General features: G+C 37.9%; 2 protein-coding genes across 2 annotated transcripts; one reads left to right on the forward strand and one right to left on the reverse strand.

The window, feature by feature from the left end:
• Window positions 1–2,236: 2,236 nt before the first annotated feature.
• Window positions 2,237–18,830, reverse strand: miga2 (mitoguardin 2). Its single transcript, XM_046867254.1, is given in 17 exon segments — window positions 2,237–5,083; window positions 7,223–7,339; window positions 7,695–7,748; window positions 8,201–8,335; window positions 9,649–9,747; window positions 10,890–10,976; window positions 11,130–11,202; window positions 11,456–11,477; window positions 11,480–11,567; window positions 12,317–12,423; window positions 12,598–12,715; window positions 13,031–13,149; window positions 13,901–14,021; window positions 14,143–14,252; window positions 15,630–15,837; window positions 16,428–16,723; window positions 18,661–18,830. Coding segments are annotated over 16 exon segments (1,746 nt in total). The 5' UTR covers window positions 16,524–16,723; window positions 18,661–18,830; the 3' UTR covers window positions 2,237–4,891.
• A 115-nt stretch (window positions 18,831–18,945) lies between these two features.
• st6galnac4 (ST6 (alpha-N-acetyl-neuraminyl-2,3-beta-galactosyl-1,3)-N-acetylgalactosaminide alpha-2,6-sialyltransferase 4) lies at window positions 18,946–24,324 on the forward strand. The gene is given in 6 exon segments (XM_046867255.1): window positions 18,946–19,568; window positions 19,746–19,883; window positions 20,960–21,164; window positions 21,167–21,368; window positions 22,492–22,599; window positions 22,784–24,324. Coding segments are annotated over 6 exon segments (846 nt in total). The 5' UTR covers window positions 18,946–19,556; the 3' UTR covers window positions 22,965–24,324.
• The last annotated feature ends 1,798 nt before the right edge of the window (window positions 24,325–26,122 follow it).

The raw sequence follows: 26,122 nt of genomic DNA on the forward strand, positions 1-26,122 counted from the left end.
CAAAAAAAGGTTCTCTATCGTAAGACTCTACACTGATGGACAAAATCCTGCCAGTTTCAAAACATTGATGTGGGAGTCTCCTTCCATTTATGTAAACCAATCAAATTTGGTTTGTTTGCAAACTTTTAATAAAAATGTTTTTCTCTCTCTAATTAACATACTAGTATCGTTTCAACAATTCGAAAGCAATATTCAGACATATTTAGACATATTTAAACCGCAACGTTTCCGTTAGCTCTCAGAGACGACAGAAATGACAAGACAGAAAACAAAGAGAAAAAACAAATAATACATTTTTTATGTTTGTCCAGAAGTAGTCCAGATAATAAGAAAAACAAAACCCAAATAAACGAACAAATACAACAGTTTTGTGCTGGGATTTTTCTTCCAGGCTTTACATCGAAGGCAAATGCAAATAAGAACAGAGAGATTTTTTGAAGAAGGATTATTTTTTTACTTTTACAGATTTAAAGGCATTTAAAGGGAGATTTCAGCAGACTCATTTATGCTACTCAAATTACAAGTACCTCCTAATTAAAAACTCGGTTATTAGATATTTACCAGACATTCCGCTTTTAGCTTAGCTCGTGTACAATTTATGACACAACCTGTGGTGTTTTAAACAAATAAATCAACAGGCACACAACACACAATGAGCTGCACATTCAGATACAGTCACAATTTTGCCATATATGATTCCCCAGCTGTTAATAAAGCACATAAATCCTTAAACATAAATTTAGCTTCCCTCTAATGTTTTGGCACATTTATGGATTAATTAAAAATAATCATGAAATTTTTTCAATAACCATTATAACTGTTCACACTCTAAAGCTACTACCTGGAGCACATTCTGATTTGTATCTATACCATACACGATAAATACCAATGGACACCAGTGGACACCTGAGCATAAGATTCGTATGTGCTTTTTGAACATCGCATTCCACATCAAGTTCCCATTCACTGTTATTATAACCTCCGCTCTTCTGGGAAGATGTTCCACTAGATTTTGAAGTGTGTTTGTGGAGATTTGTGCTTCAGCCACAAGGGAAATCAGGTAGTGACATAGGGTGAGGAGGCCTGGGGTGCGGTCAGCTTTCAATTCATACCAAAAGGTGTTCAATAGTGTTGAAATCAGAGCTTTATAGCAGACCAGTCAAGATCTTCCACTCCAACCAACGTAAACCATATGTTCATGGAGATGGCTTTGTGCACAGGGGCATTGGCCTGCTGGAAAAGGTTCAGGTCTCCCAGTTCAAGTGATGGGAAAATTTGGATGGTAAAAGTTTAAGGAAGAACCACAATACTCCTGTAAAAATCGGGTGTCCCAATACTTTTGTCCCTAAAGTGTATATGGCTTCCACAAAATTATTAATTTTGAATAAATAAAATTAATAACCATTTATAATCTGTGTATATATCCGTTAACTTTTTATCTATCCATTGTCACGTAGCTTATACTATTGCTTGTATTACCGTCTTATTGTATGTACAGGAAATCAGAACAAATGTACTGAAACCGCACTGTATTGGGTTTGTACAGGTTTTTTCCGTTCCACAATGAACTCACACTACCAAAAGGAGTGAATTTATTTGCTCTCAATGTGTGCCATAATTTGATCAAAATGTAAATTTTTTTAAATAAACTTTCTTTCCCCTGCATGTCATGTATGTTAATCTTAAGAAGCCATAAATACAATATAAGGACAAAAGGTTATGGACACCTGACTATAAGATTGAAATGTGCTTTATAGACTGTTAGAATAACCTCCACTCTTCTGGGAAGATGTTCCAGGGTGGTTTTGAAGATTTGTTCTCATTCAGCCACAAGTGTGTTAATATATTTAGGTACTGATGCAGGGAAACCTGAGATGCAGTCAGTGTTCTAATGCATCCTAAAAGTGTTTAATAGGGTTAAGGTCAGAGCTTTGTAGAAGGCCCCTGAAGATCTTCCACTCCAACCCACGTAAACCATATCTTCCTGGAGCGGGTTTTGTGCACAGTGGCATTGTCATGCTGGAACAGATTTGGGTCTTGTAGTTCAAGTGAAGGAAAAATACTGAACCAATTGCGTGAGAAGAATCACATATGGCTGGTGACCCAATACTTTTGTCCATATAGTGTAGATTTCACCAAAATGAAAAGCACAAATGCCATAATTCACTTTAAAACTATCGTCCTGTAAAATAGGTTATACCGATGATGAGCAAAGAGTCAGTTCAACAAACACGAAGGCTTTTATTTTATTTTATTTTTTATTTTTTTACACGATGAAGCTGGCGTTTTGATCAATCGGATATAAAATCCAAATGCAAAACTTGACTCGTCAGATTATTCCGTAATCAGATATCAATATGTTTATGATTCTTCTATGCCACAGTATTTTATTTTGGGGTAAACCAATTCAGTTCTGGTTGAGAAACGAGGATAAAGTGAACCGTGTTTCAGTACTACCGTATTTAAGCGTGGATTATATTCAGTGCAATAGCAGAAAAAGTGAATCTCTTTGTGTAATGTCTCGAGTCATATAGAAAGCACAAATGATGTACTGTAATCCAATGTAAACCCTCAGGCTTCAAATGTGGATCATGTAACAGGTTTGTACGAACTGTATAAATCAAATAAACTAGAAATCTCTTCATTTACGTGTAAAGGCTGATCAACTGCACACTTTTTAAGAAAATTACGACAATACGAGCAGCTATTTAGGGACAATCCATTTGCCGATTTACGATTTTCTATTTAAAAAAATAGAGAGAAACATTTAATGACTGATTCAGCGTTTTTTTTGTTTTTTTTTGTTTTGTTTTTTACAATAACGTGCAAAAGAAAAACCAGCAAATGAAGGCCGATGCATGTGATTAATGACTTAAATGAGACGAATTGTAAACATAAGAAAAGTTATCAGATGCCATACATTTCACATAAAAGAAGAAAAAAAAGAAAAAAAAAATGCATGTCTATAGTTTTCCATCGTTAAGACTCAAATCAAATTACAAGATTCTTTTTTGTAATGAGTTTAGCTAGGTCTGAACGCTTATACAAAAATAATCCTAATATTGTGTTAATTTTGTAGGGAATATGACTTAAGCGTTCATGATGAGAGCTTATACACAAGTAGGATTTGCTTAAAATATCTGTTAATATTTTGGGATGACACGAGCGACTAGAAAGTTTGCTAAAAATAAAACATAACTGCAGGGTTCCAGTGTGGTTTGTACCACAACACTGTCCACCTCTGTTTTCTCTGGAACAGCCCATAATTTCTATCTATAGCTCCTTTCCATCATATTTTCAGCTTGGCTACAATTCGTTAGGCAAACAATGGGATTGGCACGTCGACTTCAGCCTCACGCGGCGGACACCTCAACCTGCAATTAGCTCCGTTAATTCATTTTTGCTAGTTTGATCTCAACTCTTTAGAATGCGCTCTTTAGGAAAGGGAAGAATTAGTGAAACCGTTACAGCAGGAAAAAATATTCCCAGTGTAAACTTCATTTGTGCAATATAATACATATGTTATGAATCTTTAAAAAATTAATTGATAAGGCCAACATTAAAACAGAACTGGAAATCACAGGATGTGTATTCTAAATCCTACAGTGGTTATATATTAAAAAAAAAAAAACCCATGGAACTAGAAGAGCACACCATCTGAAGCATGACTATATTTGACTTCTTATTGTGATCTGAAGTTCCTTCACAGTACAAAGCTATACGTTACCAATAAACCATATACTGCCCTGAACGGTAATATTAACCTGCTCGAGTGTCACAATTACAGGAAATAAAATAAATCCAATGTTGGACAGACAATCACCACCTGCTGAAGATCCTGATCTGGCAAGACCACAATGTTTCTCTGACTTAAAGGACTGCAGTCATACCTTTACTCTTTCATATCATTTGGTGACACATATAACCATTATGCATACGCTAAAATATGAACTGACAGACGGCATAATTATGTACAAGGACGTTTTAAAGACAGACGGAAACAGAAACCTAGCAGTGAACACAACCCGACTGTTTATCTTAATGCTATTTTGGGATCTGCGCTCATCTTGTTCTTCTTCAGTGGTTGTGGGATGTAATTCGGCTTAGAAAATAAAGCACCGATTCTCACATGTCCAAACCATACCATGTCCAACCAACACCTGAGCTACTCTGTGATCTTAGAGACGAATGAAGATTAGATCCCGACTCAGCATCTGAGTCTTATATTGTTCAGTTAATACATCTTGTCTTGTCACGAGAAAAAAATATTCCTGACCAAAAAAATCTAAACTCAAAAATTCTTAATTACTGTTTTGCCCACTGAAGGTGAGGCAAGATGGCGTTTCCACTGAAACTCAACGTCTGGAACTTTAAATGGAATATGACATACTACATACAACATTATTGTAAGGTTTTCAATTATACATACATATCTATATCTATCTATCTATCTATCTATCTATCTATCTATACACACATACATATATGATAAATACATAGATAGAGAGAGAGAGAGAGAGAGAGAGAGAGAGAGAGAGAGAGAGAGAGAGAGAAATGTTGTAGAGCTGCACATCACGTATAGATTTTGTCAGTCGTCTGCTCTGGAAACTTCAATCTTCAGTCTTGCCTGGTTACAACATAGAGACTTAATCCATTTCAATCTAATTAACAGTAACAGATGCAGCAGCTGCTATTTCAGGAATCCTAGTTTCCAGCCATACAAATCCAAACCGGGTTTCGAAATTGCACCAGCTTTTGATTATACTCGGCCCTGATGAGTATATTTACATTTCAGTCTGCTGAAGGTAATGAACAGAGATGTGCCTCTGGATCTAAAAATTAAAGCAGTTCCAATACAATTCTCTTACAGAAATGTCCACGTGTAGCATCATCAATCCTCTTCGCCTGCGCTAGCGGGAAGTGCACCGTTCGATTCAGGCAGACTGTCGATGCCCAGGTAGCCTAGCAGGATGTCTGTGCGCCTGTGAGACAAACTCAAAATGTCCTCGGCCAGCGACTGAGTTGACGTGAAGCGCACTTTGTCGTGGTCAAACATGTCTTTCAGGTACTGCACAATTTGTTGCTGTTCAAACACATAAGATAAAAAAAAGAAGAAAAGCATTATTATTATTTAAAAAATAAAACTTGTATTAGATACAAAAACCTGTGTAGTTTCTCAGTTTTAAAATTCTGTGAAATTTTGACTGAAGTCAGTTTGTTCTAGAAAAACAAAAAATATTTCTTTTTAAAATTTTTATTGTTACCATTTAAACCTCCCATCTAAGCAAAATTTTTATGCAGTCATCTATGACTTTCTGTTTCACCAAGTAAAATTATATGAGGTATAGGAAAGATTACAGAACCTACAGACCAGCAGTGTTGGGCAATAACGCGTTACTGTAACGCAGTTACTTTTGACAGTAATTAATACTGAAACGCATTACTTTTTAAATAAAGTAACTCCGTTACCGTATGGTGCGTTACCCGTTACTTTTTTAAATGAATTAATTTTAGCTGAAGTGTAGCCTACAGTCTGACCTGTTTACAGCAGCGACGCATTGTAGGATTGGTGGATGAACCACTGTAAACAGGAAGAAGACGCACTGTGGGCGTGTCTCCGTTTATTCAGGTCTGTGCGGCAGTAATGTCGAGTCGAGGCGAGAGCAAGACAAGTTTCTCATGGAAATATGCTCATTATTTCACTTTAGTTGAGCATAAAGACAAAAACCTTTTGGTCAAATGTAAGCTGTGTCTTTCTGGTTCGACAACAATTAAACAATTTCTCTGAAGAAAAATGCAGCTACTCCATCAGTGCACCTGTTGAGAGACTTTTCAGCCTGGGAAGTCTGGTACTGTCTCCAAAGAGGAACAAGCTGTCTGACCAAAGGTTTGAGAGACTTCTTCTCATGCTGTACAACCACTGGTTTGAAGGGTAAAACTCAAATTAAACATTCATTCAGGTCCTTGCTATTAAGCACCTTTTGTTGTTTCAAATAAATAAGCACACATTTGTTATTAAAAATATTTGTTTGTTTAAAAATGATGGTTAGTTTAGTAGCCACAGTGACATTTCTGTTATATCTTAGAACACTAATTTTATGCATTGTAAAATGCATTTCGTTTTATTGCTAGAAAAAATGCTGTTTTTTGTTTGTTTTTACATTTTTATGGACATATACAACAGCAGATTTTGCACTCTGAATACACACAGCTTACTTTACATTAATGGGATTAATGGGAGCATTAAAGAACGTTCTTTAAAAAAGTAACTAAAAAGTTACTTTTAACTGTAATGCATTACTTTTTGGTGTAATTCAGGGATGGGCAAACTTTTTGACTCACAGGCCACAATGGGTTCTAAATTTTTACAGAGGGGCCGGGTCATGCATAGGGGAAAGGTAAATTGAACAATGTTTACTTGTACCTATTTTAATAGAATTTGGTCACGTTTGGCGGGCCGGATTAATAAACCCAACGGGCCGTAGTTTGCCCATGTCTGGTGTAAGTAATTAACAAAGTAATTGAGTTACTTTTTGAATGAAGTAACTAGTAACTGTAATTAACACTGCAGACCAGACACCTTGATTCAGAGCAACTTACAAAGTGCTTTGTAGTCTCTAACAATAACACCTTCTGATATTGACTCAAGCTCCTTTAGAAATGTAACAATGCTTATAAAAAAATAATAATAACAGCACAAATAATAATGGCAACGATAAGGACAGAAAGTTTATATGCTCTAACTGCTGTACAGGCTTGGCGCAGGGTGGCGTAACTCCATATAAACGCAATATAACAAACTCAAATTAAACAAAACATTTGTTAATTTTCTGTTTCTTTTTTTATTCATATTGAACTAAAACTAAACAACAACTTAAAAAAAAAAAGAAAAAGGGCAAAGTAGCAGGAAGAAGCAGCCAATGCACTGAAAAAATAAACCTACTTATACATTTTACCTGTGGGCTTTTGCATGTGTGAGTGGGACAAACCTTAAATATTGCGAGGGGAAGCGGGAGAATTTTTTTTTCCAGGAGCGGGACAGTACTTTGCTGAAGCAAAGGTACAGGTTTAGACTAAAACTTACTGGCTGTAGATGGCTGTTAACATTGGTGGGAATTAAAACTTGCAACATCCCAAGGACAGTGTGAAAAGCTTTACTGTTGCTTCACCCAAAACATTTAACAGAAAAAACTACATTAGTGATGGATTTATGACATCTTACTTTGAAAATAGTGCACACTTCAGTCAGGTGCTGTCTGGGACCCAGGAAACCGAACGCCAGAACCGGACTCACGTGTTCAGAGATGGCGTAGAAATGGGATATAAACCCATCTGGAACCTAAACACAGAGACGTGTTTATTTTGTTTATTTCCCTTTAGTCTATCTTCATCCATTTTTTACTCCCTTAGATCTGGTAAAGTGCATTTGGCAGAATATTAATACAAAAGGGTAAATATTTATTACAATTACATTTAGGCAAACTTCAGCATCAAAATAAACAGGTTAATAAAATGACTGCATGCGAATGAACATTTTGATACTCATCCCTCATATTTTTGTATTTTATAGTACAGAATGCATGTGTATGTGACAAATTTCGATCTCTCTACTGTTTTAATGGATTTTTCATCTCCTGCACCTGTAAAAATAAAATAGACACCCCATTGGCTTTTAAAGATTTACAGTAACTTACCATCAGTAACCTTCTTTTGGCTTTCAGCACTGACCAACATGCTGTAGCTAAAGCCTGGAAATCAGAAAGAGAGGAGAAAGAAACGTACAAGTTATCTGGTGTCAATACATCATATCGTAAAGCTCATCCCATCATACATCCCTGGATTATTAGCTCAGTGACACACACACTGCAATTTGTAGGGTAGTGGTATATTTAAAATTGTAATCCTTGTGGGTAGTGTGTTTGGTCATGAAAGTGTGAACCTACTGTAGGCATATTATGAACATACTAATTTTACTTAAGATTGAAGAAGAAAAGGCAGGGATTGGAAATACAACTGACTACTCAGCAGCACTACAAGCAAATGCAGGAAAACGGAGACCCCTCATCTTTTTAGCAGCACAAATCTGAGCAATTTGTCATCACCTGTGGGTAAACTGAATGTCCCTACACCTGGATTTCCATTGATTAGTACCAAAATCATGTTTTCGACAGACTAAACCGTTTCCCAAGAATGAATTTACCGTCTCTTTAAAGCTGTCCGAGAGCCATCGGTTCCTCAAGACTGCGACCACGGAGGTGGGAGGGTTCTCCAGGTCCTCGAACGCATCCATCAGGATGAAGTCCAGCACAATGTCGAAGAAGTTCATACACACCACCTGTGCAGAAGTCCAGAGGTCACCATTACCAAACAGTTTTATAAAATGATGTGCAGTTTTAATAATGTTATATCCTTAAATCTACGGCTGTAACGAGTCTACGAGTTTAGTCCATTTACTACATGCAGTGCACTGCGTTTCCCACGGACCAATATTATAATAATAATAATAATAATTTAACCTTTATTCGTCCCACAGTGGGAAAATTTCTAGTTTTTTCGCATATCCCAACTCATCTGGAAGCTGGGGTCAGGCGCAGGGTCAGCCATGGTCCTGGAGCTGATAGGGTTAAGTCCCTTGCTCAAGGGCTCAACAGTGGTAGCTTGGCTGTGCTGGGGTTCGAACCGCTGACCTTGTGATCAGTAACCCAGAGCCTTAACCACTGGACTACCACTGGTTACGCACCACCCGCTAAACTCTGGAGAGCTCCGGAAAGGGAACACAGAAGACGATGCAGAATGAAAAATGGAGAAACGGGGAGAATACAGTGAGAGGAAGATTCATATGGAAGCCCATTTCCGCCACATTAAATAAAAAGTTTGCTAATTCCTACAGTTTTTTCGCTCAATTCCGACAACATGGTTACTGGTGGGTGCATTAGAAATGTCGGATGTTTACAAGAAATAAAGTCAGAATCGCTAGAAAAAAGTCAGAATTACAAGGAATGAAGTCAGAATTGCGAGAAGGAAAGTCGGATTTAGGCAAACCTTTTTTTACATGACGTTAATTTTTTTTATTCTTTTATTTTTTTTACGGGGGTTCCATAGGATCCAGGCCAAAGAAAGAGAAAGTTTCCAAAAATTGGGATAATTTCAAACTAAAACAGAGAAAAAAAGTGTTTTTTTTTTTTTTTTCTTCCCAAGAGTAATCTGAAATTTATTTTTCTTTATGATTTTTTTAATGTATATATTTGTATTTTGATTTAATATGACAATTAAGTGCACTAAATGGGTTTAGTTTTCACAGATATTCCTGGATGCAAACTCGGCAATAAAAATGTAATTTTTTTCTACAAAGGAAACAAATTCCTTGTTCAATTTAAGAGACACGTCTTATTTTCTCTTGAATATTTCGCATTGATTTTTAATAAAGAAAAATGACTTCTTATCAGATTACTCGATTAATCGTCGGAATAGTCGTGAGAATACTCAATTATTAAAATAATCGATAGTAAATCTAATCTAATTAAAGCAGTGCAACTGAAAGAAAAGACTGACATACAGGCACAGACACTGAAACTGAGAATACCACGGGGGTTCTAAAAGATCAAGGCAAACTAAGAGCATAAAAGAGAAATAAGGAAGGACACATACCCCTCGTCCCTCTAGTTCCATCTTGGTAGTTTGCCATGTCTCCTCTCGTTGAGTGTACAGCAGCATGTCCTGATAACTCTCCAAAAAAGCCTTTGGACTCTACACAGAGACAAATAATTGGAAACCGATTAGTCAGTTATGCCACTCTGCCTGTATATAAAAAATGCTTTTGTTGCACTGGGCCCTGTAAGAGTTCTGATTTAATAACTAAAGCTCTATACATTAATCAGCTAAACACGATTTTCCCCAACAGCACGCTACCTCTATTCAGGATGTTTCCCCTTGTTTCAAAAACTGACTGACCATGGAATGTCAAAAATGCTTTCAGGTAGAAGTTGACCAATATGGTTTTTTCTCTGGCCGCTGCCAGAAATAAAAAATGAAACTGGCGAAAGCAAGCAACGGAGTAAAGAATGAATGCGCAGACACTTTTAATTCTTGCAACCAAGCAGCCGTGATTGATCTAAACAAATCTGTTAGTAATATTAAAATTTTAATTGCTAAATCATATAATGTGTATAATAGTAATATTACGTGAACTTTATTGTCCCAATTTATTGTGGTTGGGTTTGCCACTCTGGTATAACACACACTTTCTCTTGCTGAAAGTCAGAGAGGCCCAATTGAGATGGTTAGGACATGTACAGAGGGGGGACATGGGGTTTATTTGTAGGAGAATGCTGAGAATGGAGCCACCAGGAAGGAGGAAAAGAGGAAGTCCAAAAAGGAGGTTTATGGATGTGGTGAGGGAAGACATGCAGTTGGTTTAAAAGAGGCAGATGTAGAGGACAGGGGAGTATGGAGACGGATGATCCGCTGTGGCGATTGAGAATCGATACTGTATCGACATACAAAATAATTGCGACGCAAGATCATCAATATTTTCTTACACCACTAATATCAAAGTTCATTATGATAAGACAGGGTTAGCATGCCGATTTTCTGCTAATAAGTGGCCACAGGTGTACTGCCCCTGCAAGATCAGACTTTTTGTGCCCACATTGATGAGGGGCTTTCTATGACTAATTACCTCATATGGAATGGCAGAGGTGATGTACTTATTAATGTTCATATAATTGCACAATGCTTTGCAATAGGTAAACAATCCAGAATGAGAACATATTGGATAGTTATCTTGGTAGGCTTATACATCATTTGTAGAAACTTTTAAAAGAAAAAAAAGAATTATTTTACCCTGTGTTATATATAAAAAATAAAAATAAAAACGCTCCACATGTTACCTTGTTGGCTTTGATCATGAGTCCACTGATCATCTGTTTGCCTGTTTCCATGAAGAAAGTCTTGTGAGTCTGATCCAGCAGTAACACCTACTCTCTCACACACACATGCACAATCAAAACCTTCAGACTACAAGAAACATCACAGAGTAAGTGAAGCCTGAAGGTAAAAGAAATAGAGGAAACCACAAAAAAGACACAAGAGACAGAAAAAAAGGCGTGTGCGTGTCCGGGTGTACTGACGTGGAAAGCCTGTCGGATGCAGTGCAGCTTAGCCAGGAAGTCCTGATCACTGTAACACTCCAGTAACTCTGATCTAAAGAGCACAAAAATCACACACAAAGTTTGAGAATACTTTAATTAAAAGAAATGTATTATCCACATTAGGGCTGCACGATTTGGGCAAAATGTCATGTTGTGATTATTGTGGTGAACAGTGCGATATGCGATTGCGATATAATAAATGGTTTTATGAGAATAAGATTAGTGCAGCACTAATCCACATCCACACTTTTATTATACGACCCCTCTGTGTAGGCTACTAGTGTGTAGTGTTTAGCACGTTGTACCTGAGTGATCTGCATTGTACTTTCCTTCTCTCACTAGACTCAGCGCTTCTTCATACAGAGCTGCAGGCTTTAGCGGCTGATACACCTCATCGTGGGTGAACGTGTCGAACAGCTACAGCAAAAAGGAGAGAAACCCCACTTTAGTTTTATCAATTGTTACAGGAAATGTGAGTAATTGTGATGTCTCTTTGCTCTTAATTTTTTTTTTCAACAGCAAATTAACAGCTTTCGTACTGCTTTTATTTGTAATGATAAGAAATATACACAAATAAAATATTTGTACTGCCTGGCAGTTAGGTGATAAATAACTGATTTAATCCATGCACTGTACAATTCATCTAATCGTTTGCTACGAAGGAGTCTTAAAGGCTGGCGATCAGTATGGGGGTACTATACGGTAATTTGTCAATAATTGAACAAATTACAGTATATGATTTACCAAAATGGAGCAATTTACACTAGCGTTATGTATCAACATTATGGGCGCGTAGATGAGCACCGGTTCGCAGGCAGAGCCAGACGCATTCCGTGTCATTGTCCTGGCAATGTCCCCATGTATCATACGAAAATTATATGCTGCATGAAAATTTACAACGAAATGTTTTAGTTTTTTCCAAAAAAAAAAATCGTACATCAAACCACTATAACTCGGGGCTAACTGTATATAAATAATTGTTAAAAAAAAATAAATAAATAAAAATTTTAAAAAAGGGGAAAAAAAAAGAAAAAAAAAGAAAAGAAAAAAAAAATTGTTTTTATACTTTACATTCAGAATTAACAAAACTGAAACAAAGCCAACCCTGGGTTTAGTTTTTCTGTGTGTGTGTGTGTGTGTGTGTGTGTGTGTGTGTTTGACCTAACCTCAGCTGCAGAGAAAAAGGAATCGTCTGACGTGATGGTAGCAGTGTCGTCATCCCCGAGCCCATGGGAGCTTTCCACAATAGGTAAAATTAAAGTGCCTTCACTCTCTGCTTCATGCCCACACACACACACACACACACACACACACACACACATACATACAAGGAATGAACTATGAAGGGTATCTGGGTATAAGTAGATTCACATTCCACGTGTGAGAACAGTGTGTGTGTGTGTGTGTGTGTGTGTGTGTGTGAGAGAGAGAAAGAGAGTGAGATTACCAAGGTCAGCTAGTAGGCTATCTGCTGGTATTGTGCTGCCGAAGTCTTCCTGCAGATGATAAGCCCGGTGCAGAAGGGACTCCAGCTTTTCAGCGAATTTTCGATTACGAGTTTCTGGCTGTTCGGTGCACAAAACACACACATGCTTGAAAAAAGAAGATTTTTCAGGGATTGTAGAATCTTTATTTGCCATATATATATATATATATATATATATATATATATATATATATATATATATATATATATATAATTTCCTCTTTAATGCTACGCAAGCTGGTGCATTTCCTAAAATGCTTCCCAAACACAAATGAAACTAGTGAAACAAAATGGAACAATGTAACTATATTGAATATTCCATCAATACAGTAGATGTTAATGTTTTAGGCAAACTGATACATGTACATATATGAAAATACTGTTCACTGTTTACAGTGAGTGCCGCCTCCTGTCGGGTGAGACTGTTGGCAGCAGAGGAGTTGGACTGATTCTGGTGTCTGATGTTCAGTGCTTGCTCCCACTTCTGCAGCGCTTCCTCAAACAGCTCCATGCCTGCAAGGAAGTGACTATTGATTAACATAGACTATACATTATAAACAACATGACAGATGTTAAAGTCATACCAGCGTGTCTCTAATGCCCTCTAGTGGCCAGATTTAATACAATAACTCTGATTTGGTATGTTCTATATAAGGGATGGTAAGATTCACTGATTTGCATCAGTGTAAGAGCATAAAAGTTAACGATATGATGCATTGATTTAAAAAAAGTGTGCAACGGATCGCGATGCATAGTTTTTAAATTTGCATTGGTAAAAAGCAATTTACTTATCCATAATTATTAGTAAATGCGCCATAGTTTTATTATTAAAACGTGACCAATAATTTGTGATCAATATTTAATATGTAGTTTGATTTCTCCTCAATAAACTGTTTCTTGAGCGTGTTCTCTCAGCATCGCTGCTGCTACGTGAATCTAACGTATCACAACACTATGGAGACCGAGGCGTGCCCTGAGAGTCACATAGAATACAGATTAACATGGCAGAGGTACAGCTGCATCTTCCTGTTGAAACAGAACAGGAAAAGAATGTCTGATTTTTTAAATATTTTTTTTTGCACTACAAAAGCCTGTGAAAGGGCCATGCATAAGTAGTCAGAAGGCACTTGAGTAAATTGCTTCAAATATATTCAAATCGCATCGGCCTCAGTTATCGAGATGCACTTATTCAGCTAAAGAAAGGAGTCATTTTAAAAGTTCCTCCAGGTTTACAATTTACAAAAACTTTAGTAGATTTAATTACCCATAAGGTATAAGTTCTCCACATTTGAATCTTCTATCGCCCCTGACTCCTCTGCCACAGGCTCCGCCTCCCACGGGGTGGCTACAGCAGCTGATTGGTTGGGAGATAGAGGGAGTCGTGCCTTGAAAATGTGCACACAAATATACAAATCCAATAAGAGTGCAATTCAGCATTCATAGAATGGCAGGGAAAAGGCATGTCATTTATCGTGTGTGAGAAAATAGAGTGCGAGTGTCTCATACTGAAGTGTGCGAAGAACTCGAGTGTTTGCTTGCTGCAAGTGAGGAGATTCCACTCATGGTGTCGTTACTACGTGTACTCGGGCTCACCATCTGTCGGCCAGGAAATGGACCTAAACACACACACGCAAAAAATATGGGGCAAAATGAAAAATAAATCAGTAAATAACAGTGTTTAAGACTAGAGTTCGACTGATTCATCGGTTTTGCCAATTAATCAGCACCGATAGTTGATTGCTGGAGCTATCGACAAAAAATAAATACTGATCGTTTTTTCAAGTATCGTCCGTTGCTGGAGCTTGTGAGAGCGGCCTCTACAGGCGAATCACTGGCTGTTTGTTTTTACACCTGAGACTGCACGTTGCATGGAGAGCACTGTATTATAATTATTATTTTGTCTAATTATACAATTATATTATTCATATAGTTAATAGATTAATATTTATTTCATTTAACACATTTCTGTTTTATTTCAGTCAGTACTGTTTAACTTGTTGTTTTTCTAATAAAGTTCAGAACTATTTTACATGAGGTTTTATGTCTGTTTATGTTTGTTTGTTTTCCAGTATCCACTTTAAAAACTATGGGTTGGTGCATCGGTTGTTGCCCCGCAGACAAGCAGCTTCAAAAACCATTTAGTGGTGTGACAGGACTCAATGCGGTCACTACAGCACACACTACTCTTTGCAAATCCCACCCCTGCTGCACAACACATACACATCAGCAAAGGTGTGACCTGGGCTGACAGGAGTAAGGGTTGCACTAGGAGGATTAATTAGGCGCATGGATTAAAAAAATCTGTTCAGAATCAACACCAAGCTCTTTGGATGCAGTAGTATTAAATATTTCCTTCACTTGAACTAAGAGGCCCAAACCTCCTGTGCACAAGCACCATGAAAATATGCTTTACATAAGTTAGAGTGGAGCACTGACCTCAACCCCGGCCCTGAAGTCTGGAATATGTATTCGCACGTGCTTAGAGAAGGTAAGGCTGCGTGCCAAACTGCACACTATTCACTAAATAAAACACTGACCACTAACAACTTCATGGTCACTGATCAGGCATAATATTATACCCACCTGCCTAATATTGTGTTGGTCCCCCCGTTTGCTACCAAAACAGTCCTGACCAGTCAGGAGTCGAGCAACATTTTTGATAGATACTGACCATTGCATATCAGGAACATCCCACAAGAGCTGCAGTTTTGGAGATGCTCAGACCCAGTCATCTAGACATCACAATTTGTCCCTTGTCAAACTCACTCAAATCCTTACGCTTGCCCATTTTTCCTGCTTCTAACACGTCAACTTTGAGGACAGAATTATTCACTTGCTGCCTGATAATATCCCACTCACTAACAGGTGCCATGATGAGGAGATAATCAGTGTTATTTACTTCACCAGTCATAATGTTATAATGTCAATGTTATGCCTGTTCGGTGTATAAGCAATGACACTCGTAGTTATATGTTATATATGCTCCTTCTGACCTCTCTTAAGTGATGTGGGCCTTGCTGAGCGGAGCAGTTGATCCGGAATGCCGACAGTCTTCGGGGCCGTCTTCTCCGCTACCTGCTTCCTCTTCCGGCTGCGTCTCTTCAAGTGGTGCGCTGTGAGCGCCAAGGCCACCGAACCAAGCGCTGTCGCGAACAGGACCTTCTTCAGGCTCGGGTTTAGCCGTAGCTGTGAGAAAATAGACTGAGAGAGAGAGAGAGAGAGAGAGAGAGAGAGAGAGAGAGAGAGAGAGAGAGATGGGGTGGGGGGGTATGTTTAGGAGGGGAATGGGAGAGTGGAACATTAGAATCTTGGATATCAGAATCACTAATCCATCTACTGAGAGAGAGGAGGGGAAAAAAAGAAAAGGCATAACATAAATTGTGTCGTAATATTAAATCAAAAGATTAACATTCAGATAGCTGGCAGGAGTGCTGTAGTTGAGCTTTCATTTTTACAACATGATAAGCTTTGCTAAGCTTTGACTCCTAACAATTGGCAGGTAATACACCTATATGATGATCAAAAGTGAATATATTTACAAATCATCCATTCATTTATATAAGCTCTAGATTTTATTTAAAAAAATTAGTTATAAAATAAATGGTGTTGTGGTTTGCTTTCCGTGGAGTGTTATAGATTGTGTGTGTGTGTGTGTGTGTGTTAGATTGATAGGACATAGTTCTGAAAGCAAAAAAAAGATAACATCAAATATAAAGCTGGTTGTATTTGTGATATGATAAGCATGTGTGGGTTCTTTCCAGTGTCTGCATAGTGTGTGTTTGTACAAGTACCTGCCCAAAGGTGGAGTACAGGAACACAGGTATCTCAGCCACAGTCATGGCTAAAGCCTTCATGATGGACACGCCCTCCGTATGCCTGATTGACATCTTTGCTCCACCCCTTCTTAAGAGCCGTCACAACCCCAGCTCGGCTCCCAGATTCTAGGTCAGGCAACAATTCTGCCTTCAAGCAGACCTCAGGTCAGTGAAAGTGCTAGCTTTGGCCTTTTTCTAATATCACAGGGGGGCGTCTGATCGCGGATCAACTTGTCTGCATCCCGGGTTCATTGCTTTTCATTTATTTCTGCCTGGGAGAAAAAAAAAGGTTAAATAAACAGCTCTCCTGGTTACTGCAGTCAGACAACACGCATTGCAACACTCTGAACCTGCTCAGCCAGACTTGCACCAGAGTTCTTGCGCATTTCTCCATGACAACCGGCGAATAAAGATCATGTTTAACCACCACAGCAAACAAAAACTGTGCCCATATCAAACGTACGGCCTTAAAATACAGTCTAAAAAGTACAAATCCAATCCAAGCCACTAGGATTTGGTCAATTGTTCCACTCTTTCAGGATTTCAGGACGGATTTATTGCGCAATAAATAGTGAATGAAACCCTTCAGGAGCAGCCTTTCTAGGAAAATTATAAAGGGATGATGTGTCATGGCCTGACGTAAAACATTATTGATTTATTCGCTCGATCGTTTAATGTAGACGACCATGATGAATACTTCATGTCTTAGCTTCATGCCCTGTCGATACAGGTGCATCAGGACATTTAAAATGCAGAAATGCGTCACGAAACATGCATTCATCAATGATTAAATCAAAGTCCAAAAGCAACATTATGGAACCTGTGTTTCAAGCCAATATTAATTTGATAAGTGGGACATGGGGCAGAGTTGCCACGCAAATCCTCGGATTATGGCTTGTGTAGTTTACATGTGCTTTTTTTCTAAAGATTTTTTCCCAAATCCCAGGTTTCCTCTTACGGCCACTTAATCGCCCCTTAGATTCGAATGGTGCTCCGTCATGAACAGACATCCAAATTCACCGTGTATTCAATCCAAATAATTGAAACTTGTATGGTGCCTTAAATGGACATTGCCTCAAAGCAGCTTTACACAGATAAAGCGGTTGTGCAAGTTTTTCCTTATAATTGTAAATTTGTCCCTAAATTTGTTGATTGTGGCTAAGAAAAACTTGATTATGGTCACTTCATGTCCACTGTTCCAGATGTATGAACTATTATTAAAACCCAGACATCAGAAAAACCTGATTATAAAACAGTTTGGTGGGTTTTCCCCCCTCTTGTACTGCTACACATGAGAGAAAAACCTGAACTGCTTTTAAAACCCAAAGGAGCTTTATAATACCCCAGTGCAAACCCTATAACCTACAAACAGGAAGTAAAAACTCTCTATGACTTCAAGCATCAGTAATCTGACTATCTATCAGTCCTGTAGCTGCATTGGAGTCTTTGTGACTGAAGAACAGGTAGTTATAACCGTCCTCTTGTCCATTCACTTTAAAAACATAAAACTCATTTTGTATCTTTAGTAAATATCTTTTACATAAAAAAGGCACTTTTCTTCTACTTTTGCTTACTTTTTACCAATCCAGCAACTAAGTTCGGAATTAAATCCAGCAAGTCTGGAAGTCCAGCAACTAAGTCTGTAACTAACTTTTGTTTTCAGCAGTGATCCTGATGATGTTATTGTTTATGGTGAAAGATTTGAGCACCTTAATGTCACTGCAGTCAATATGAATACTGACTGAATCCGGACAATTCCTACAGAAGAAAAAGTCTGCATTTAAACCCCAAAGAAGCTTCATATAATGTGCAAACCCTATAAACCTACAACCCGGAAGTAAAAAAAAACCCTCTCGAATGATTTCAGGTTTTGGAACTGCTGTTTAGTTTCACCCTGACATGTCTCTCTCTTACACTCACACTCACACTTTTACATACATACATACATACATACACATACATACACACACACACACACACACACACACACACACACACACACACACACACACACACACACACACACACACACACACACGACCTGTCAAGCACACCATGCTAACTAGTTAGCGCTACTAACAACTCGCATCTTCCAAAGCTACCATTTCTCTCCTGTTAAAGACTGATTTAATTAGTAAATCAGTAATTTTACTAACCCTATACACGCTAACAAATGGAAGAAAAAAACCTCAATAAAACACAGACATACTCATCCCAAAGGACTGCTGGAGAAGGACATTCCCGACACTGCATTTCAATTGCACACACAAACATGCGCCCCCTAAAGGCGGGGCCGCCTAGTCGATTGACAACGCGGTCCACCAATAGCCGCACAGACTGGACTCGCGTTATCCAATCAAAAGCCGGAACCGACGCGCGCGTGGAATCCAACTCTTACGAGCAGCACTACGAGCTCTTGAGCCATTATCATCTGAATACCTAGCTCTTCAATACACACCAAGATTTCTAATGCAAAACCCAAACCTACTAGTATGACTCGTTTCACGCATTCCTTATATTCTTTAAACTTCCTGTTATTAAAACACTACCAGTTTTCTCCACCGTTCACCCAAATGGAATGAAAATGATATCGGAACTAAGTTTCTCAATGAATGTTTCACTCCGGAACATAAACATGGACGTGTCGAGGAAAATGTAAGGAATGTTCATTTCCTTAGCTAGCTTGTCATTTTAATGTATTATTATATGTTATTCTTGTATTAATAATAGATGAATAGAAAATATTGCGCATCATATGAGCTCAATTTACAAAATTATTATGGCTTGTGAATTGTTTTTTCGTATTTTTAAGTATGATTTACCGGAATTGCTTTTCCTGTTGCTGGCACGAACCAATGCAGATTGTATCTAAAACGACGCTGTTGTCCCTGTAGAGGTGCACTACATAGTGAATGTGTAAAAAGGGAGGCATTTGGGATTCAGCCCACTGTAATACTAAACGACAAAATCACGAGCAAAGCTATTACTATGACAAAGATTGTGTAATCGCAATTATTGTATTATGATTGTTTTGTTTGCATTAAAGAATGACCTGAGCCAGAGTCAGATGCAACCTGGTGGGAGATCCTCAGGCTTCAACAGGATATGAAGTCTCTGGTATGATCTGTAATAATATGAACAATGTATAATATCTAAGATATACATTTAAAATATAAAATCTAGATTTTGAGGGATGTTTTACCTGATGTGTACCAACTAACCTTATGTGCTTTTTTTTTATTAAATTAACTTAATTTTATAATACATTTTTCCATTTTTTTAATCCACATGCAGAAGTATAGTTTTTTTCTCCTCGTCATTCTTGTCCTCTCTTTGTTGCTCTGGTACAATCACGTAACCAAACCGAGAGAAGTAGATCTGGGACTTCGGGGCTACGTGAGAATTTCACCTCAAACCTGGTCAAGTTCACGTGTAGGTTTCCTGATTTATTATTTTGTTTCACCGATGGAGATCACATCACACCATCATAAAAAGTTGTCATGTATAGAAATAATGGCAACTTGAATGTAATGGAATAATTGTAATAAAAATTGGATTCTGTGGGTGGAGTTTTCCAGCTTCCTGCAATACAAATTGTACAATGTTATCATACAACTTGGCAATTTTTTAAAATTGTTTTCCTGAGAATGTAATAAACTCCAAATTTTATTATTGGACCAGTTGCACATAGTGAAGCACTTTTTCTAACCATTAACATGCATTAGGGGTGTAGCGGTACACACATTCGTACCGAACATTTTCGGTACAGTGCTGTCGGTTTGCACGTGTACGAAATGTAATCGTTTGTTTGTGTGGAACATAATTACAATCCGAGTTCCCTTACAAACGTATTAAGTGGCGGATCGCAAGTTTGTTTAGTCTCCGCCTCGCACTTTGAGTTCAATGTCACTTTTTCAAATTATTATTTTTATTACATTTGAAAACATACACAAAAATGTCAGGCGTATTAAAAGATAATAATAAAAAAACTAGAGTTAGCGTAGTGTCATCGTAAATACAATTTGTAGTACGTTGTATTTTGTTTTGCGCCTGCGCGAATTCGCCCCACTTCCGTTTTTTAATGAGAGTCTAGCAATTATGGATGTCCAGCTTCAGGAATTTCTCTTTAAAGGAGAAAATCCTGGCAATTCCTCATATCGAGGGAGTGAATGAATAAAGGATTAAAGAAATGAAGACATTTGTTAAAGTATGCTGAAATGTGCAGAACAGTGTCTTAAAAAAAATTCAATATTAAATGTAAAACACACACTTGTATACACATCTGTATTTCCCAAATAGGTCTAACAAATGTAAACTATTTAATATAATTTTCCATTTATATCATTTTATTTAATCAATTTATTTTGTGCCAATTTAATCACTCAAATTAACCGATATAATAAAGTCTATTGCATCAATTTGATGTATTCTGTTATAATTTTATTATATTTTATGTGTACCATTACACCCCTAATACACATACTAACTGTTTAAATTCCTTGCATCAGTATCTGGCTCTACGCTGTGCCCGCTGCGCCGTGGTCTCCAGCTCGGGCCAGGTGCTAGGCAGCAGACGTGGGCAGGAGATCGACGGGCATGAATGCGTGATCCGCATGAACGCTGCACCGACACGTGGCTTTGAGGCCGACGTGGGCAATAGGACGACCGTCCGTGTCGTCTCACACTCCAGCGTGCGACGCCTGGTGCACCAAGAGACCTTTTTTTCAAGCAAGAGGCAAACACACGCTATGTGGTTTGGGGTCCTGAGCGGAGCATGAGGCACGACGGCAAGGGACGAGTGTTCAATCTGTTGGCAAAAGTGGCACGGAAGTACCCAGGCGCGCACATCTACGCCGTGAGCAGGGAGAAGATGCTGCAGTGTGATCTCGTCTTCCAAAAGGAGACTGGCAAGAACAGGTAGTTATAACCATCAAAATAAAATAGAATAAATAAAATGCAATACTCTATTATGTTGATTAAATTGTATAATCAATGAAATCGATTCAATAAAGGAAAAATGTAATTGGTTTACATTTGTTAGACCCCATTTGGGTAGTACAGGTGTGTATGCAAGATCTGATCTATTTAACTGTTACTTACTTATTTCAGCATACTTTAACAAATGTATTCATTGCTTTCATCAGTTCGTGCTTTTTCTCTCCCTGGATATGTGGAATTGTCAGGGTTTTGCCACTTCCTGTTTAGCGGCTAGCGCTATTGATTCTTTCGCGTTTTCATTTATGCACCAAACAATTCTTATTTTCAGTACGGAGTGAGTAGCCACATTGAAAAAAGCATACAAACTTGTGGTCCACCACTTAATACGTTCCTGAGGAAACTCCGATTATAACTATGTTATACGCACGTAAAAGGATTGCATTCAGTACACACGTGTCCCGAACCGAAAGCCCTGTACCGAAAAAAATCGGTACGTGTAACCGTTACACACCCCTAGTCTATGATTAGGAATAACAATAATAGACTGGGTTACTAATGTGCTAATTCACATCCACCATCCAAACTATCAAAACAAGCTGCTCAGTAGAGGCGCATTTCCATTGATTTAACAAATTGTCCAGGCTGTGGTAGGTAACTGTACAGCTACAACATGCACCTTTTTAATTTATCCTAATAAACCTGCTTCTGTCAGGGTCAGAAAGAAATTTAGAATTAAAGACTTACACCGGGAAATTACACAACTTTCACTATAAAGCCAAAAGACAGGAACAAAAGGGGAACATACATACACAGAGCTAAAAGGACTCGTAGGATATAATAGGAGATTAATTAAGGACACGGGGTACAATAGTGACATCTGGGGGTGAAAATCGGGAAACACAAGGAAAGGCATGCGGATACATTTCTATATTTCCAGTGGATGAAGGTGCACATAATAAAGTGGCAGCCAAATGTACAACACACTGCAAGACAACACGATGCACATAAACATTTGTTATCTTTATCTATCTATCTATCTATCTATCTATCTATCTATCTATCTATCTATCTATCTATCTATCTATCTATCTATCTATCTCAGAATGAGGTCAGGTGCATTCCTCAGCACTGGATTTTTCACTATGATTTTTGCGCTGGATGTGTGCAACAGCATTGATGTTTATGGGATGAAAGACGGGTCATATTGCAGGTGGGTGCTTGAGGTTCGGGAGATTTTCCTTTCTATTTGAGATAATAATAATAATTCATAATAACAATAAGTAGTAGAAGAAGAAGAAAAAGAATGTTTATTATTACTATTACTAAGATAACATAGAAATTAGGCATGTTCAGCCAACAGTCACTGTCTTTAAAGTGTGCGTTTGTGTGTGTAGCCTCACCAATTACTCTTCAGTACCGTATCACTATTACGAGGCGAATCGTCTGGACGAGTGCGGCATGTACAAAGCGCACGAGCGTGCACGGAGAGGCGGCCATCGCTTCATCACCGAGAAACAGATCTACAGACAGTGGGCATCGCAGGGAAAATTACAATTCCAATATCCTTCATGGTGAACTCACAACAACACTGACACCTCTGTGCTACACAACAGCACACTCGAAGTACACCTTCCTCAAACTGCTGTTAGACGCCAAGGGGGGGTAAAAGCAAAACCGGCAACTGCGTTCAGGATACATTTCAAACCATTTTCCACGTTTATCCATTTCATATTTATTATTTTTGCTTTAGCGTAGTGTTATTTTTGCGAAGCTGCATGTCGTTAGGCTACACAAGGTCACACAAGGTTTCATCGTGTTACAGGAGATGTGATTAACTAAGAGAGGCTACATAAAGAATTGATGATATGAGGTTACATAGGGCTGTGGCTGACAGATTCAAGAGTCTGTGTCAAGTTTTAGAGTTTAGAACAAATACTAATCTGAATCCAAATGTGTTACAGGGTCTGGTGCCTGCATAAGACTTCCGTTAATCTATTAATAAGATACGGCTTGAAATTACATTAACACAAACTTTTATTATTTTACAGTCGCACCCAGTCACACAATAAAAAAAAAAAAAGACTCCTCACATTCCTCCTGAACTATAAAATTAGCGCATCCTCTTTTTTTTTGCAGAGCTTTCGCAGCAAATTGCTGGGATCGAAACTCTTGACTTTCGGATACAAAGTCCAATGCCTTATCCACTAAGCTACCACCTCCCTGTGTGCAGAATCATTGACAGTTTTTGTGGTTGACAGCTGTTTTGAACTCTCCAATATTATACAGTAGCCTCGTGCCCTTCCTCCATCTCACATTCTTGTCGTATTTTCTTGAGCGCCCTCGCTTTCTGTCAAGACAAATGGAGAAGGCTTTGCGTTCATTAGTGTAAAAGAAAATCGATCAATATTTGCTCAACTGTTGCTGTACATTATAGAGCTAAGATAAAGGGAGAATTTCGTCCAGAGATATTCAAAAACACCAAATTTTTACTTATGAAAGTGTTAAAATAACTTTTTACAAATAGATTTTTTGGTTTGAAGGGTTTTAAAACACAGCATGAGCTTTGGCAGCCTTTATATATACAGTATCTCACAAAAATGAGTACACCTCTCACATATTATCCACCATTTTAGTATATCTTCTATAATACTTTTTTATAGTTTAGTCAATATGCAGCCTGTATAGCAGTACAGATTTACTGTCCTCTGAAAGTAACTCAGCATACAGCCATGTATATCATGTAACAATGTGAAGCCACATGTCCTATTCATTATATTTTCTCTGCTTGACAGGACCATACAAATTTGTGGTCTGATTGATTCTACTAAGATAAACATGTTTGGCTCAGATGGAGTCCAGCACGTGTGGCAAAGCCCTGTTGAGGAGAACCAAGAAAATTGTGTCTTGCCTACAGTAAAGCATGGTGGTGGTTGCATCATGGTCTGGGGCTGCATAAGTGCTGCTGGTACTGGGGAGCTGAGGTTCATTGAGGAAAACATGGATTCCATCATGTACTGTGACATTCTGAAGCAGAACATGATGCCCTCCATTTAGAAACTGGGCTGAACTGCAGTTTTTTAACATAAAACCGACTTCAAACACATCGCCAAGATGACAACTGCGTTGCTGAGGAAGCTGAAAGTGAAGGTGATGTAATGGCCAATTATGTTTCCAGACCTAAACCCTGTTGAGCACCTGTGGGGCATCCTCAAGCAGAAGGTAGAGAAGCACCATTTGTCTAACATCCAGCAGCTCGTTGATGTCATTATGGAGAAGTTGGAGAGGATCCCAGTAACAACCTGTGCAGCTCTGGTGAATTCCATGCCCATGGATTAAGGCAGTGCTACATATCAATGATGCTCACACAAATTATTGACACTTTGGACACAGTTTTGATGTTCACTTAGGGTGCACTCACTTTTGTTGCCAGTTATTTTGACAATAATGTCTGTATGTTGAGATATTTCTAGAGCACAGTAAATCTGTACTGCTATACAAGCTGCACATTGACTACTCTAAAACATTTCATTTCTATTGTATTGTCTTGTATTGAGAAGATATACTAAAATAATTGCTGAAATGTGAGGGGTGTACTCACTTTTGTGAGATACTGTGTATATAAGCAGGTCAGAAGTTTTGCTTGTGGAATCTTTAGCCGCTTTTCTCACTAAAAGCAGGAGTTTTCACGAATATAGAGTATATATTTCAAAGAACTCATTTTGTTACTGTTTTTGTTACGATTATAGACCCTTTAATATGCGGTCACTACGCCTGCATCTCATTCGGCAGGAATCTGGACAGAACTGTTGTTTCGACCGAGAAACATGTTTACAAAAGTTAACTGTTCGGAATTTATCTAGCAAACAGAAACAGAACATCTGTAACCTCAAACCTGCTATTTGAGTGTTTGATGTCTAATTTGAAAGGTACAAATCAACATAACTTTTCAAATATGTAACGATAATATTGCTCACATGAAAAATATGTATGCATATGCATTCTAGCGAAACCAAAGGAACACATGAACATGCTGCTGTTTTACATGCGTATGTGGGTCTGTTTCTTTTATTGCTGCACATCGACGTCAGGGGCACATGTGAAATTTTAAACAGGAAATCCACTCTCTGAAATGTTTACCTGTACAGACTGTGATCACAGCCATTGATATTTCACTGGAAATGTTTTAATATAATGTATTACTGCTGTTACATGAAGATCTGTTCTAGGAATGCAGTTTTTTCCACTCAGATTTTTCTAAAATATTAACTGATGAATTGTTTTTTTAAAGCACTGATTCTGACTTCATTTACATCATGCATACGTGTGTGTAACTACAAAAGCTATTGTTTTAATGGCACTTTATGCTGTTTAAGCTTTTCTGTATTCATTGGAAGAGAATGTCGACCCATTTGTGAGGATTATGCAGTTATGCTTTATTTCTTACTGTATGTTGCACTTTTAGTTATCTAGGACAGGAAATCCCTTTAAATTCACACCTTTACTTGTTTGGAGATATTTTGATATTACTTAGATTTTACTGTCATGGTGGCTACTTTCATGATCATTTTTTTCTATAAATAGTTCAAACTATTTAAATGGTGAGGTAAATTATAGAAACAGTACTTTTGTTGAAAAAGGAAAAATGTATGACTGGTCTATTATAACTTTATACCTTATATCTGATTTATTGGCTAGAGAGGTTTGGAGTGGCATTTTAATTATTTGGTGGTAAA

The sequence above is a fragment of the Silurus meridionalis genome, chromosome 15 (assembly GCF_014805685.1).
Source record: "Silurus meridionalis isolate SWU-2019-XX chromosome 15, ASM1480568v1, whole genome shotgun sequence".
NCBI lineage: Eukaryota > Metazoa > Chordata > Actinopteri > Siluriformes > Siluridae > Silurus > Silurus meridionalis.